The sequence below is a fragment of the Lepisma saccharinum genome, chromosome 17 (assembly GCF_977018435.1).
Source record: "Lepisma saccharinum chromosome 17, izLepSacc3.1, whole genome shotgun sequence".
In the NCBI taxonomy this organism is placed as follows: Eukaryota; Metazoa; Arthropoda; class Insecta; order Zygentoma; family Lepismatidae; genus Lepisma; species Lepisma saccharinum.
In genome coordinates, this window is record NC_139245.1 from 21522883 (window position 1) to 21540663 (window position 17781).

At 34.7% G+C, this 17781-nt stretch overlaps 1 protein-coding gene across 4 annotated transcripts in view; it reads left to right on the plus strand.

The window, feature by feature from the left end:
- Positions 1-16573, plus strand: part of LOC146001580 (endonuclease/exonuclease/phosphatase family domain-containing protein 1-like) — a 34840-nt gene extending 18267 nt beyond the window's left edge. For 3 of the 4 annotated variants that reach the window (XR_014443583.1, XR_014443584.1, XR_014443585.1), the window contains 4 exons: positions 2630-2783; positions 4976-5110; positions 6353-13048; positions 13085-16573. Coding sequence is in view for 1 of the 4 variants with exons in the window: in XM_083139077.1 (XP_082995203.1) it covers positions 2630-2783; positions 4976-5110; positions 6353-6513 (450 nt within the window). In the remaining 3 variants the exon portion in view is untranslated. Of the gene's footprint in view, positions 1-2629; positions 2784-4975; positions 5111-6352 lie in introns of all 4 variants that reach the window. The other variant, XM_083139077.1, reaches the window with a different exon arrangement.
- Positions 16574-17781: the final 1208 nt, after the last annotated feature.

A 17781-nucleotide genomic window follows, 5' to 3' on the forward strand; every position in this document is an offset into this window, starting at 1 on the left:
CAGAGAAGTTTCAGCAGACATGTTACTAAGGGATTAATATTAATGTATTGAACATACTGTATTCAACTGCATAATCGTCGCACCCTGCTTTTTCACTCCAAAACTTGGTTCATAACCTTTCATCGTGTAATTGGCGATCCGTCTGTCAGATAACTGCGCAGTATCTTTTTTCATAAAGATTAAATTTCGTAAGTCCTTACTTAGCAACACTGTAGCAAATATTCATATTGATGCATGTGCGACTTACTCACGTAGTATAAATTATCAGTACAATATAAAAAGAAAAAAATATTTTATAAAATACCTAAAAGTACTTACGTTTGTGAGTATACGATTTCCGTGAAACTACGTTTCGGGATGTAACTACTCCCTTCATCAGGTAGATGGGCTATGCCAATTTAATTATACCATTGGCTGCGTCAAACAAGACATGGATCAAGAGGTATGGTAAAAATGGATAGAATTTTAAAATGTGATATAAGGCATCTGAACATGTGTAGGTGCCTTATTTCTACCATTACATTAGAATCCTAATGCAAAAATCCGTAAAAACAGTCTAAAGCAAATTTTCTAAAACACATCCTAATCTTGCACCAAAGACAGTTTACCTGGTAATAAATGACTTTCAAATACAGGCACAATTTATTAAAAATAAAAGCTTCACGTAATGGTCACACCCCCAATTTTGTGCGAAGAAATTTGACATCAAAGCGGCAACGATTCTGCGGTGAAATACGGTAGTGAATTGTGTAGCATATAGGTTAATACTGTTTGAAGGATAGTATTGGGATTTATTTTTCTTTTGCAACAAGATAATCAAATCTTATTCATCTGTTTGGTCACTGAGAAGAGAGGGAAGGTGTTATCTGACAATGTTACAAATTATGTATCTATTTTTGTTGTATTGCCTTAATTAGACCTTGAATTTTAGGTGAAATAACTGTTTTATTCCCATTGAAGTAAACTAGGAATATCTTCATGTTTTGTGTATGATCATGGTTTATAGTGCAGTAAAAAGCACTGTTCTTTGTGCCTAAAAATTGCATTTTAAAAGTTTTCGTTAATTTGATAATTTTATGAACGCATCTAGACCATTAGATGTTCTGAACACATTACAAGGTAAATGCATTTTCAAACAGCAAATCAAAGGTGCTGACCTTTACATTATTTGTAATGCACAAATAAAGATAAGTACTATTTAGGAACAGGAACACGAACATGCAATAGCAAGAGTGACTAGAATCTGCATATTACATCAAAATGTAATTACAGATTATTTTCAGTAGTTTTAGAGTATATTATTGTAGCCTGTTCTAGGTACAAAATTGTCATTTTATTTACAAAAGATTAGGGCTAAGCCGATGCCACTATTTGCCGATACCCTGACCGATTCCTACTGATACTTGTATAATTCCAGTATAAAATTACATAGGCTAGTTACTGAGTCATACTAACTCATCACATCACCAGGCATGTGTATAGAAATAATATAAGTGTTTATAATTAATATGTTAATAAAATATATGTTTATTCATAATATGTAAATAAATTAATGTTGTTGTTATTACATGAATAGTAAAAAAATGGTATAAAATCGGAGATATAACAGCAAATATTCATCTACTTTACTTGTAGTTAAGACCACTAACATTTGTATTGCAGCAACTGCCCTGGCAAGGAAATTAATGTCAAAAAAGTAAAATATTGAATAACAAAAATTTATTTTAGGTCCAGTTGATGAAAAGTAAAGTTCCTGATTAATATTGTATGTATATTATTATAATTAGTAGTGTACATAATTTTTCTTTGGCAATGTTATTCAAAGCTGTATGGTTCCAATCTAATCTCGGTGGAAATAAATAACCCTCAATTGGCTAATACCAGCAGTTACACAAAATACTTATGTAATAGGGAAGACAACAAGAAGAAATTGCTGAACCCACTTCCCGCTTAAATGTAGATTAAAAATAAAAGAATCTGTGTTAGTGGGGCGTGATGGTGAAGCTGCTTTAAAAACATTCCCCTAGTTCTCCCACGAGTTTTGCAAGAATTGGCAATGAATGGTTTCTTTTATTTCCACATAGGCCTTCACGGTCACGTTTGGGTTCAGCTTTCACTTTTACCCCTGCCTTTGATCTTTTCATCTGCTTACCAGGAGGGTGGGGTTTATCCAGTGTTTCTAGGAAAATCTTTGGAACTTCTAGTGCTGGCCTCCCAACCTGTCGCAAGGAAGGGTGAACAAAACTTTGAAAAGCACAAATGTTGAGACGAGTTGTTGCTCTTGGCCGCACTTTGACACTCAAAATCATTGGTATCAGTGGAAAAAATTCAACAGATACTTACTGATACCAATACCGCTGGTATGTATCGGCATCGGCTCAGCCCTACAAAAGATCCATGGTGTCATAATCACCCATAAGAGGTAGGATGAAGAATATGGAAAGATAAAATTTTTAACCAAAGGGTTAGCCTTGCTTTTTGCATGTGAACCACCTATGTATTAATTTTTTTGGAAGGACATCATTCTTATTTGCTTCCAGTCACAATATATTTTGCCTTCATAGTAATTCAAGTGCTCACAGTTCTTGAAAACTTTTTTTTATCTTATATTTTTAATTATTTTTTCCAGTTACACCAATCAACTGTCTCAGTACTTAATGTTTATCTTCATAATAAAGATATTAAATGTTCAGGGAATATTGAAATGCTGTTTTTGAATTGTATGAAAGAAGATGGCATATTAATTATTTTAGGAGACTTCAGCGGATTATCTGTTAATAAAGGTGAGCTAATTAATACATTGATTTATACTACTTTTGAATTATTTTGAAATTAGGCATGAATGTATAGTGCCCATGAAGATTCTTTGTAAACATATGCATTGCCGTTGATATTTAATACAAGGTAGTATTTCTCATTCAATTCTTGTTTCAACATTTTGGCCCCTCACATGTAGACGCACAATTAGAAACTATAAAAGAGCATGTTAAAATGTGAGGTATAATTTAAATCAGAGTAGAAGCAGGTTAAAAGTGTATAAAATAGGAGATCTTGATGTCTGTCATTTGTTCACATATTGCACTGGCTGCTGTACCTGCCAGAGCACATAATACACTTCTGATGTGCCTAATGATCCATCAATGTGTGAGGGACCAAAAGGTTTAAGTGAAGGGAAAATACTGTACTGTAAGTAGCAGGACCTTTTTTGCAACATGTTCTATTGAATTTATAATGAATTATATGTATTTTATCTTTTTGTTTGTATTATCATATGTTAAAAATTAGTCATTTAATGACTTCTTAATGAATATTTAATGATAGTGGTACATATAGCTCTGTACTGAAATAGGTTGACATGCAGTGACAAGCTGTTTGTGGCATTACTTGAAGCCAATACACACATTTTAAAGTTCAGAATATTTATAAGTGTAAATTTTGGTAATCCCAATACCTTATTAGTCTAGCAGAGTGTTGCTTCAAATATTCATATGTTCACATATGAGATAATCAGAATATTAAAATAGCTGTCAGTTAACAGCAAAATTTGTTTTTGTATTTGTATACAAGGGTGATTCAAAAAGTAAGGTAACAAGAGTTCTCATGGGTATCATATCCCTCCTGTTCTTCAAATTTCCCATCAGGCTCGCGGCAGAAGAGCACAGTTTTATCACACGGCTGTTAGATAATGCAGATGTTGCGTCAGACCCTTGCAATATCAGTAGAAAGATGGCGGAGTTCATGGAAACGTGGTCAAATGTGGAAGGACATAGTGTGATCAGGTTTTTACATCTAAAGGACACCTCACCAGCAGAAATTCATCATCAACTGGTTGAGTTGTACAGTGCTATGTTCTCACAGAAACAGGTGTGGGTTTGGTGCACTGAGTTCAATAACTGCATGACAGATGTCTAAGATGAGCAACAAACCAGCCGACCAAGCACGTCCAACACAGATGACAATATGTCCGTATTGAAGGTTAATTGAGGACGATCATTGCATTTCACTTAGCGATATTGCTAAGGAACTCAAAATCTCAGTGGTCAGTGTGCACAAGATCGTTCATGAGCAACTTGGCTACGAAAAGACGGGTTCACGCTGTGTGCCAAGGCAACTAACACAAAGCCACTAGGATGGGATTGTGTCTCATGCACTTTATAACAGTTTCATGAGGATGGAGTGCTGTTCCTGCATCGTATTGTTACAGGGGATAAAACAAGGGTGCATCATGTGTGACAACAGAGACGAAGCATTAGCACCGTACACCTCAACTAGTTGATAATGAATGTCTGCTGATGAGGTGCCCTTGAGATGCAAAACCTGAGCACACTACACACTTCCACGCTTGACCATGTTTCCGTGAGCGCAGCCATCTTCCAACTGATACTGCGATGCAACATATGTACCATCTAACGGCTGTGAGATGAAGCTGTGTTCTTCTGCTGTGAGCTTGCAGGAAATTCAAAGAACAGGAGGGATATGATAACTGTGAGAGCTTTTGTTACCTTACTTTTTGAATCACCCTCGTATTTTGCATCATGTCGATTATTTATAACTCCAAAATTTCAAAATGTGCCCCCCCCCCCCTCTTCCCACTTTCCCTACTATTCCCACAACTCCTCTATGTCAACAAATAAGGAAATATATACTTATCAATGGTGCTCTCAATAGGAGAAAATCAGCAGTGGAATCTTCAATGTAATTTACCCAAGGCAATGATAATATTGGTGATTCTGTTGAGATCTATGAGACAAAGTAAATGAAATTATAACTGAATAAAAGATGGTGGAAGATATTTGGTGATTAAGAATACCCAAAATTACTACAAAGAAAATATCAATAGGTCCAAAATGAATGATGATTATGTGATGATGATTAGGGAAGGTATTAAGTTGTTGGTGTCCATATTCTTTTTGCATGTGCCATGTGTGGTATGTGTTGTTTCTAGTCACCTCAGTGGATTTTCTTTCTTCCGCAGAGGATAATGATGTTCAGAAGTCTAACTGTAAAAGCATAATCTCCAGTTCCACCAACACTAATAGCAATGGTCCACATGCAGCTCGTCAGTATGACAGTATTTTTCTAAACACTAATGCTCAACAGCAGTACACAGGTAAGATCAGACAGAAACATGTTAGAATTTTGATGGGGGAGTTGAAAGTGTAAATTCATCATCATCTCAGGGATATAGAAGTAAAGTGCTTTCAGTAATAAAAAGTAGGGATGGAGGAATATTAGTTTGTTGATAAATTTTCTGATTTTAGATTTTATCAATCCAATACTATATCTACCAATAACTTGACACTGAATTTCAATTACAATTAATGCATTTTGCCATTCTGTATGTAGATGTACAAGGAAAATTCTGCATGTCATTTTTAAACACATTTGAAGTACTCAGTTTATATTTTAGACTAATATCTATTAGAGCTGTCTCGTTACACATGCAATTGAACCACAGTTTTACATTTTTCAGGAGACCAAGATAATGAGAGAAAATATATAATTTAGGAACATAAAATTGTGGTTCCACTGTATTTAGTTTGGTAATAGCTCATTCAGGTTGTGAACTAAATGTTTTCTCTACTATCAGTTGTTGCCAGAAGTATATTTTCAGCCCACTTTATGCACAGACAAGCTAATCTGGAGTAGACCTACAGTTTGAAGTCCGATCCAAAATAAAATAATGTACAGTTAAATCAAGTTTATTTCTGGAAGACAATTTATTCATTTATTTTTAGCTTTTTTTTCTAGTCATTTAATTATGTCGCTCATTTCACAATATGAAGGTAACTTTTTGGGTTTTATTTTGTAACTATGCATTGGCAAGTTCAATAACCACTGTTTCTTTACATTTACAATGTTCTGGTTCCTTATTTTCTACTGGTTTACTTGCAATAAAGAATGTGCAGTAATCATTAACACCACCTTTAGCAGGTGCTGGGTTCGATATTGGGTGGAGGCACATAGTGGTTCGGATCCCACTTTAAACTGTAGGTCCAGTCCCAATTAGCCTTACTGTGCATAAAGTGGACTTAAAACACCAAATCAATCAATCAACCACCTTTGGCAATAATTGACAGCAAACCTGCCAGTCACTTAAACTATTAGTGAAATTATCTGGAATATTAAGGTCACTTTTCTCCAAAGAGAGCATCTTGACATTACCAGGGGTAAATTACCGAAGGGTGTAGGTGTTTTCCATTTTGAAAAACAAATCCATTGCATCAAGTTGTCACATGCAATGACAGTCCCTCATAAAATATTTGCTAGTCTGTTCATGTCATCATTATTTGATACGTAAATTTCATACTGATAATATCAGTACTATAGATGTTCTTGCTTCATACCATAGGAAAGTTTGGTGTCATCAGGCAAGGACTATCTCATCTAGCTATCCCACGAGGTTGGTCATGGGGTGGCACAGCAAGTGACCATTGCCCTGTTTGGTGTGAACTCTATACGGAGCCTTCAAGTGAAGAGAAACAAATTCCTAATGGAACAGTAAAAGAATAAATGTTATTTCCTACCTTCAAAAGGCGTGAGTAATGCTTTTCTTATTTAATGTATTTGTTTATTGTATTTTTTCAAATTATATTTGAAACTATCACACACACAGAGAGAGATTAAAGTTGTTGTAAAAAAGATATGTCTATATGTATATTGTTTCATGCCGAGAGATTTTATTGAATATTTTTTGTACTTTAAAATTGTTTATTGTACATAATTAAGAGTATAATGGACATGTAAATAAGGAAGATTTTTTTTGTAAATAATTGGATAAAGTATCTTCAGTTTTTTTGAGCGTTGAATGAAATGAGATACCTTTTCTAGTACCGTTTCATATTTCTGATATTCAATTAAATTTGTAGGCATTTTGAATCAAGTTTTAATTTTTTTAAACAATTTCGAACTAGTTTAAAAACTGTCAGGAATGCAATTAATTGAATCTGTTATTTTACTGGTGATATATTTTTTTTCAGTACGAAAGTAGGTTGTGGAAAATTTCTCTACTTAAATCACTTCATTTTTATTATTAATGAAATTACACTATTGCACACTCATTTGAGAAAAATGTGACAATCTATTAATTCGTTATTACGTTTTAAGAAATACTTGTACTTTCTGCGATGTACTATTTTCCTTTTATTTTGTTGAATGAAAATTTGGTTATTGTTTCTTGTCAACAGAAATTGATTATGAATATCTATGCTCACCTGATTTTTTAAAGAAATCTTGAATAGATAGATCCTGCTTGCATACCAAAATCAAAGTTTCAACAGATTCACAGATCTTGGGGTCCTTGGCTTGTTACTTAAAACACAAATTGTTATAGTGGTACAGATATTTATGACTTAGATGTACCTTTCATTTATCCTTAAGAGGTTAGTGAGTTCGTAGGTGACATGATGATTTTTAAATCTTTAGAAGACAATTGATTGCCTTATGCATGAGCAGAAAACTTGCAAAAAAAATCTTTGTAAGCAGACGAATTGCAGATATGACTGATTCTAAATGCTGACATGAGTTTGTTGTTATTTTCGTGCGAACTTATTTCTGTGTTTTTTGTATTCATTTCACATTGATATTATCCATTGTTTTGTATTTAAAGCACAAAGGAATTATTTCCCTGGTACACGTAATGAGTCTTAACAATAATAGATCCAAATGTTATTGTGTAAAACTACATGAAATGACTGTTCTGCAAAAGGAATGTTGTAAGTTGCATTCAATTTGAACAAGAAATTGTTATTTGAATAAACTGTAAAAAATGTACATTGTTGAATACTTTATATGTGTTATTCAGATGACCAATCCACTCAAAACAGTGAAGGAGATGTAACTTTCGTAACTGTACTGTACTCCCATAGAACAAAGTTGTACTGTACTCGCTTAGAATAATGTTGAACTTTGTAGGTAATAGATTTACAATAAAGTTTTTCAGTGAGAGAGATATTGAAGTCAAAATTTGTGAAACTGAGACGAAATGAGAAGTTTAGGAGTTGAAGTGATAATCAGTTAGAGCTTCCAGATTATTAACTAAAATATTGTTTATAATAATGCAAACACTAAGTATTGTTGATATTAGTTTTTCTTGTATGTACGCATTGCTTGCATGATAAAATTATTTTCCTGTAGTTTACGGTTATTAGTCAAAATGAAAATAAATGTCTGATGAAAGGAGCGTGTGTTCTCCTGAAACGTCACAAAGGAAAAAACTGTTTTTCTTATGCTTGTAATAACCGTAAACTACAGGAAAATAATTGTTGATATTGTTGATCAAAATTTTCAACATGAAAGCCTTTTTTAAATATATAATTGCAAATTTTATATTTAATTGTTGTAAAAGTACAAGGTAGTATTCTTGTAATGAAACATTGAGTGTTGATGGAAATGTGAGATAGGCTTATCTTTTGGTTATTCAATTCTGTTGCAACATTTCTCATTCTTTATTCTTGTGTTCATCTCATTGTCTTGTCTTTAGTTATTAATAAAATGTGTTATTTAAAATGAGTTTTGTGTGTCTTTCAAAAGGCAAATCACTACATTCTTTCACATCTAAACTAATATACAAATGCTCAATTTCTGCATATATATCTAGTTAGAATTTTTTACTTATTTTTTTTAGGGATTTATGAAAGGGATTGATTAAATATTAACTCTTTCCGTAGTTCTATTTCTCCGTGCTTTAACTGCCATTGTTATTTTTGATTGAAATTATAATTGAAATGTGTGTGTGTGTATAGGTGATTTTGAATCATGCAAACACCCATAACTCTTTGAAAAATAGATGCTCATCAGGATCCTTATCACTATGCAATTCAAATGAATTTATGAACTAATGAGGCTGATAGCTGCACTCCATTTTGTAGATATTGATAACAATAAATATTCTTGTAGATTGGATTCATAGCAGCATATTTTCATATTTTGTTTTCAGATAAAATGTGTGAGGAAAGTTGCTCAACCACGAGCCCAGGTTCAACTCCATATGCCATATTATTTCTAATAGTTATTTAAATTTTAATCATATTTGGGAAATTATTAATTGTCCTAAGAAAAACTAAACAACTTACAAGTATCTGTGAAAGCTGCCATCTAGAATTTAATTTATAACCCTTATTAACTGCACAAAGCTTTTTTCAAAATTTTTGTTAAAATATGTTTAAAATCTGCTACCTGAATAAACATGGAATGATTCTGTTCAAAAAGCAATACCACATCAGTTCTGCTAGGTACCTAGTCGTCGTGAAAATTTCAACACAAAAGTGCTATTTATTACCCCATTGTGTCCCAAATGCTACACTAAAATTGTAGTTTTATTTGTGAGGTTCATAAATGTGGTTCAGACTGAGATTTGAAAATAGCACCAGAATTTAGATCACTCAGAATATAGATGTAATATTTTTTGTCTGGCATCTTGAAAAGCAGTCACATTTTCTACTTCCTTTATGTATTAAAAATTTACATTTGCAAACATTAATTGATAAGAAATAAGGAACCAGGAACACCCTCACTCTAAATTTTAAGGTAATTTGCTTAGAATGGAAGAAATAGTAATTATTTTAACACTGAAAACATAATTAAGAACATGTGTCCTTCATTTATCTAAGGTAGATGGAATATTATCACAGTTTTAAAGATGTTGGCAATTTTGGTCTTTTAATGTAACCTACAATACGAGACAAGATGTTTATATATATTGTGGAAGAATGTGGTGATTTTCACATTAGAATCTAATTGAATGTTAGAATTGTTTGTATCCTTTTAAAAAATCCCAATATTTATCCAACATTTTCTTCTGGGATCATTTTCAGTGGTTTTCCAATGAAGATGCAAATAGCTACTCATTCAATGTGTTTGTCATTCCCATAAATATTACAATGCATGTTGCTGTTAACTTATATGGTGAAAATAAACTTTTGTAACTATGCAGTACTTTACAGATAAGAATATATGTGTGGTTTCTAGTGAGAATGTATATTGTGTAACAACTGTGTACTTATAAAGTATTAAATTATTTGTATAAAGTTTGGAGGATGCTATATTGAAGGACAACTGTTTTTCGTGGGGCGTAATGTTGATGTTTACGGTAAGTCTGTGGAGCTCATTAGTTCATTGCCACCCTAGGCATATATATTACATTGCTCAGATTTAAAAGTAGTGTTCCTTTTAATTTTTAAGCATATAATTAGATTCAATTCCACTTGTTAATTGTATCTAATATATTTATATGTATCTTGAAGGAAATACTTGGAATTGATATGCAGTGTATGGATGTGTGTGTGTTCAGGTAGATGCTTGTTCTTGTTCTATGGGAAAAGTTCCATGTTTTCAAGCACCTCTTTTCTTTTTACCAAGTGGTAACGTTGTCACCTTGTAATCAAAGTGCCCCGAGTTCCATACCCAGTGGAGGCACCTAGTGGTTCAGATTCCACATTAAAATGTAGGTGCAGTCCTGATTAGCCAATCTGTGTATAAGTGGACTTACAACAAACTTCTTTTCACCTATGCCTTTGAAAGGTCCAGCGTTTTCATTATCATATGCTATGGCCCCTAGGACAGAGGAGTGTATAGTTTCCATTCGCTAGAAGGAGTTCTGATTTCTACCATTTGGCAGCATTGAGGGATGTGCTCTGTTCATTGTGGTTGGGAGTGCAAGTTTTGCTACAAGCCTGAATTTCCCCTTTCTTCCAGAGATCTTGAGGAGTACAGGAGGGCCACGTGAGATGTGCTTGTCCAGTGTCTGGGTTTGATTTTGAATTTTGTTATTTAGCATCGCTTTTCTGCCACTTATGACTAATTACGACAATGTAGATGAGTGATGATAAGATGAAATTGATGAATGGACACCAGGGATCGCTGATGTCATAGCATGCTGTGCTAACCACTCTGCCACAAAGGAGTTAATGGTGTTACCTGGTGTGCCATGTTAGGCCAGACCTTGGTGTCACCTTCTTGGCATCATTGCTTTGCACTGTTCAAATGGTTTTGCTGATGTGGCAGCTGGCATTGGCATATGACCTTTACATACCAGAGGATGAGAGCATGGCTAAGTAGTGTCTCCTGCCATCACAGTGTAAATGGTGCAGTGACAAAACGCCATCTCTGTCTCGGATGCCATAACCAATCTTAATGAAGGAAGTGGGCCTTCAAAATTAATTGGTGATAAGAAAAGAAAAGCAGTGCAGAAACATGAGACTCTTCACATATTTATCGCACCACATCTTGAATGAACATGAAAATTCTTCCATTTTCCAATTTGGTAGTGACTTGCCAGACTTATTTGCTTAAGGCAATGATAAAAGATATTAGAGGAATTGACCAGAAATTGAATGTGAATATTTTACCAAGAAGTGGAAGCTAAAAAGTGATAAAGTTTATCCTAAAGTGGCAATTTCACTGTCTTCTCTCTCTTTTACATTATATCTAAGGGGACTCTTAAAGATGTGCGACATCCAACTGCAGAAGATTTTGTGCTTGTTGAAAAATAGATGTATGAATTAAGGAAAAATTAAGAAATTTTATTTTAATAAGCAAAATAAACCCACAAATTCATTATTGCTGATGGATTCATCGATTCATTTCTGTGAAGTGTTTCACAGTTGTGTCTCAGATTACCAATGTTAACCCTTTCCGAAGGAGTGACAGGCATAACCTGTCATACAATTCCTGTCCAATTAAACAGGCGACGGACATAAATGGCAATGTTAAATAATAACACACTTAACAACATATTTTGTACGAGTTTTTGAAAAACAGTTTTCCCCCATCTTCTGGGAAAAACTCCATTATTTTCAGGCTCATCCGGAAAGGGTTAAATGATATGAATATTAGTTAATTTATCTTCGTGGCCTCTGCTAGAGTACTGTGGTGGTGCAATTTTAATGCGTCCTGAATGCAAATTTTCTTTAAAATGTGCAACTTTTGTTTGTACGTGATGTTGATCTAAAGCAACATTAAGCAGTTGTATTCATATGAAACATTCGTAGGCAACACCCTCAAGGGATTAAAACTAACAGTAAGTTTGTAATCCACATCATATTAATTAGTGATTGCAACCATCTCCACCTGGCTTCTAATGTCCGAAATCTTTCCCTTACATTTAAAATATACACTAAATCAGTGATTCCCAACGTTCGTGAGACCACAGCCTGGTAAATTCTTTTTTTTAAAAAAATTGATGCCCCAATCACAATAATTTATACTCTCATATACTTTTCTAATTTTTTAAACTTTATACATTAATTAATATGTACTCTTTAGAGTGAATGTTTATGAATGCATTATGATATAACCATAAAGGGTAAAAGTTCGATTTTGTCAGGCTTGTTGACAAATATAATTATAATTAGTTGTCAACCACTGGATCTAATGACATTGTGTAGTCTTCTCTAGCCAATATCATTAAATTGATTTGGTAAGTGCTGATTTTCATTGGCATGTTGAATTTTGAACACCAAAAAATTCTAATTAATGGTAATTATTTAAATCAACGATTTTATTATTAGTCGGAAAACTGATAACTATAATTTGAGTTCAATTGTGTTGGTTGGAATAAATCTGTTTCAGGAGAATATTTAGCGGCCCAGTATAATTAATGACAGACCCCAGCGGTTGAGGAACACTGCACTAAATCACTGTGTAACAGTGAATATAAATTAACCCTCCCTCTGCCACTCCCCTATTTGCAACTTAAAGTAAGAAACCGGGGCAGCGCCAGAATTTTTCTATCCGGGTGGGCAGAAGCTGCATATTGATAAATTAGGGTGGGCAGTACAAACGTAAGGCATTAGATTTCCCTCTTACCTTGTGTAGAAAGTGATTTGGACACAAGGAATTCATCAAACCTAATCATCGTATCTTTTTTACAGATCATTTGGGCTGTAAGTGTGACCTTTTCGAACACACTCAAATGTCAACCTCCCTCCTGAATAGTACACTCTGGAAACTATTCTTGTAGGCAAATGATTCTCTGGCACCTGTAACCGCAGTCAAGATAACCCTCCTTGGTGTTTTGTGTCTCCTTACGTGTTTGTCCCTTCATGAGGTTCATCTAATTACCACGTGTTTGTCCCTTCATGAGGTTCATCTAATTACCATTCAACCTCACCGTCACCATTGGTCAAAACTAGCAGAAAATTAACTTGAAATATAACAATGAGTGAAATCAGTCTTGATTACTTTCCACAAATAGAGTACCAACAGTTCATAGCACTTCGAAAGTTGAGGAAGTCAACTCCACAATGCTTCATTTTTTATCAAAACCGATAACTCCGCGAACAACGACATGGTTTTATCTTTTGTGATTACTCGTTATTAGAACAAATTAAACATTGTAATTTTAGAAACATTGCATTATTTGAAGATGACAGTTATGTAAACAAAACTGTGATAGAATAAAGAAAGTGACACATCAAATTACCTGCAAAGTGGTTATCGCAATGCGTTATGATGCCAGGGGTCCCGGGTTCAAATCCCGGTCTGAGCATGGGTGTTTTTGTGAGTGTTCCTTCATCATCATCATTCATACTCATCATTGCGATTAAGGCAAAGATGTTTTTTGTTTATTACTTTGATCAAGCGCAGATTTATGTGCAGGGCCGGTGCTGACAACATCAAGAACTCGCTCCCATCTATGCACAGTTTCAGTTAGTCTATAACCTTTAGCCCAAGTCATGCCAGATGGTTAGTTATGCTTTTTAAACTTCCACGTTCTTAATATATTTTTTCTTCAATATATGGCTGATTTCAAAGCAATTTTTCTCCATTGAAAGCTGGGAGCTGCAACCCTCCAAATCCTCCTAAATCCTGATGAACTCTTCATCATATACACATACCTCATAATTGTGAGTATCCCATAAAACTTACTAAGCCTGTTGATTGCTTCTAATCATAGCAGTGTTCATTAGATTAGATTTTAAAAAAGAGTTCTGAGAGTTCCTTTAGCTTTCCAATGACAAAATTAACGACGTAGAAAGAAAAGCTTAAATTAATTTCATTCAACAAGATATTTGCTCTAATCTTCGTAAAGTTTCTTATTAGACGAAAGTTTCGCCAGATGACAGCAAAGCTTGTTATGGGATGAATTGAAACTTGTGAACTTTCTAGTATCTACAATATTCACAAGTAAAATATACATTGAGTGAGGACCAGCAAATACTTAAGAACCATTTACATTTTCCTAATTGTATATATGTATTGAATTTGATTGGGTGGGCAATTGGGTGTGCACAGGAATTTTTGGGTGGGTGCTTGCACACCCACCCCTGTCGCCGTCCCTGTTAAGAAATAACCTCTGAAGAATGGACCGTGGTGGTCAAATTGTTAGGGTGTCAGACTGCAATGTGGAAGATATGATTCCCAGGATGTGTGATCTAAGGTTGGACAAATTCCAGCCATAGATGCTGTGTTCACCCTAGACTAGCTATCAAGGATCATATAAAAGAGGTCCACTGTCAGAGAAGGCCATTAATCTCAAACTGGACAAATACCATGATAATTGGTACTAAATACTGTTATTAACTGTAATAATAGCCAGGCCTTCCTGATGGCATGGTGGTAACATCGTCACCTTGTAATCCAGGGGTTCAGATCCCAATTTAAACTGATGTATAATAAAATATAGTATTAGAAGAGTGCAGTGAAAAGGATTTTTACCGACAATATCAATATTCTTACCAACTTTTATCTGAAAAGTATAGCAAGGGCCATTTTGATATTGTTCTCTAAGGCAGGTAAGAAATTGTCTTGGTGTATTTGTGGAGGAATAGTCTGATCTGATACATTCATCCATATCTTCAAATTAATATTTGAGCATAAGAAAGGATGAGAGGCTTGAATACCATCTCTTTAAGACTGATTTCTTTAAATCAGGCAACTGAATATGTACTTCATAAAATGCATATTACGGATATCTGAATATAGGCTATCCTGTGTTAGATGATGATATATGAGAAAATATTAAGTGTTGGTTTTAGCAATTTGAGAATCGTTATAAAAATATTGTACTTCCAGTGACTATAAATTTATTATCACCCAGTTTTGACACTATACAAACATTGTAAAAAATAAATTTGTGCAATATTTGTATTATTTAACTCTACAATTCATGTGACTATGCAGACAATCTATAAATATTAAAGAACTGAAATTAGTAACTTAGTCTTGCCTGAATGAAGTAAGGGGTAAATACACAATGCATGCAATAATAAAAATTAAAAAAAACTGTCAATGTTTAGTCAGAACTACAGTAAAAGAAAATAATGTTTTCTTGAATTTGAAGAACAGGAAATTCTTGTTAGTTCTAATGGTGGGGATTTAATTATCCTCAGAATATTGACAGGTTTTTTTTCTATCATTGTGTTGTGTTCATGTATTTGTATTTTTCTCCTTTGTTTTATTCGGATATGTACCCTCTGCAAAATGGTGCTTATTCAATCACATTTGAAGCAGTATGTGCAATATCTAGGTGCAAGGTGGGAAATCTTGCATATAATTTTCCTTACAGTAAATTTTGACATTTGCATTCTGTATACTTTTGTGTGCATAGATTGGAATTTCATGATGGTGGGAAGGTATTTTTTTTTCTTCTTTTCTTCTCTGCCCTAATAATAATAACCTGTGATGCAACAATCTTTGAGGGCCAGGGCCTACCTACCAACTTGCCGAGGAGGGAGCTCATCCAACCAGTTACCGGGTAACATGTGGCTAGCACGACGAACCCCCAGTTGTCGTGTTTCCATGACCACGTTATGCTACTCATTCTTAGCTCCCCAATTTCCTGACGATGGTGGATGGCCACCGGTCCCATGCACAGGCTGAAATCTCAGAGAAATGTTATGCTTCCCCCAGGAAAGACAAACCTGCATGTGTCCCGTTGTCTGAGCCCAAAGTGTGGCATCTTAGACTGCACGGCTGCAGTGTGGGACTTCTGTGAACCTATAGCATGTCTAACAATTGCATCGGATACATGAAAAGTGAAAAATATAGAACTGACTACTACTCCCCATTTTCAAAATTGATGGATGTTGTGTCAGCATGCATGCCGCTTGATGTAGTACAAAATGCTAATCCCTTAATATTGTTCCAACTCTGGCAGATCATAAAATCACGAAAAAAAGAAGTGTGCCTTGTAGGCAGCTAAGTGTGGCAAGTATCACTTGTTAGCATGTTGTCATTCCTGGTAGATAACTTTCAAAATCTAAGAGATGAAGTACAATGTTTGCTAAGCTGTAAAGGCAATTTACGTTGGTTATTGTAGAATAAGCATATCATATTTTGTACATGGATTAAAGAGTTATATTATGTGCCTCTAGAGGTTCATAGTGCATAGAACTTGTTAATACTCCTTACCTGTTGCCATTCTTAGTGAACAATTGTTTTTGTTTTTTTTCAGAATGTAAAAAACTTTGACCAAAGATTTGCATAGCAATGAAGTTAGTTACTTAGTTAACTAATAGGATTTATATCTTGACTTTGGTGAAGTATATACCAAAAGTTTTCTTAATAAATAACCAGATTTAATAATAAAATGTGTAATTTATTTATGTAAAAATGTAAGAGGCAGTTTTCTTGCCACTGTAATATTTAAAATAAACTAGATGCAGACAATTATAAAATGTTGTTTCTCTCTTCACTTAATACTATGTTTGTGAAGCTATAAGGGTTGCCCAAGTGAAAGTAAGACTCTTTAGCATCCTTGTTTGTGAGCATTGCATTTACGCCAGTAGATGGTGTTGCATGCTACGATGCAATGCCATCATTATTGGAAAGTGTTAGTGTGCTGTGTGCACGTACTGAACCAAGTTGACTACGTACAGTTGAGATATGCCCAAACAGGCCTGGTGAGTAGTTATTCCATTTTTGTCCACAGAATGTGTTAGTGGAGTGGAAATTTATCAACATATGAAGGATGCCTATGGGAATGAGTGTCTTGTCATGGTAAATGGTGTGGTGGCAAGGGTGTGTCAAGGTATGAGGTGGTGCTTCCGCTGGGAGGTCCTCGAGCCCTCCCATATAGTGACGATTTGTCGTCCTTCAACTGCCACATCTTTAGGCCACAAAGGAAGCTCTAAAGGGTCTCAGTTTCACTAATGATGGATGCTGAAGACTGTTCTTTGCTCAGGGTATCCACAACACCAGACCAATGCCTGAACTGATGATGTTGATAAAGTTGTATCACACTCGAAGGTGCCTAATCTCCCTCATTTTCTCTCAGGATGATTTTTTCCAAATTATTTACTTGCATGTGAAAAGCTGCATGAAAAGCTGATTCAAAACAGCTGAGTTTGGTAACCACTTGCAAGCAATGATTTGGAATTGTGATGTGAGAGGTGATACTTTGGTGTTTTGTACCCGAAACTTCTTTCTTCTTCCATCCATTTAAAGCACCTACAATTTCAACACATGTTGAATACAATCTCTAATGTATTGCCAAACGGAAGAATGTGATGTCCAATGTTTTACAATTAAGACATGTGAACCTAAAGGATCAACTTCGCTGAAGGCACTCAAGTGTCAACCTCACTTGTACATTACTACACCCTGGTAAACTGCATTTGTGCAGACCAACAAGGTACTATCATCTGAGCCTACACTCAGCACAATTCTCTTTGAGTTGTCCTGTGTTTTGTTCTTATGTGCTAAGTGCCCCTTTACAGCCTCAGCTTTCAACTAGGTAATGACACGATTTAATTCTAATTTTAGTTATGGTGAGGGGCTTGACCCTGTGTATAATGTGATGGGTGTAAACCAGCGGCGTGCATTCAGGATATGCAATGT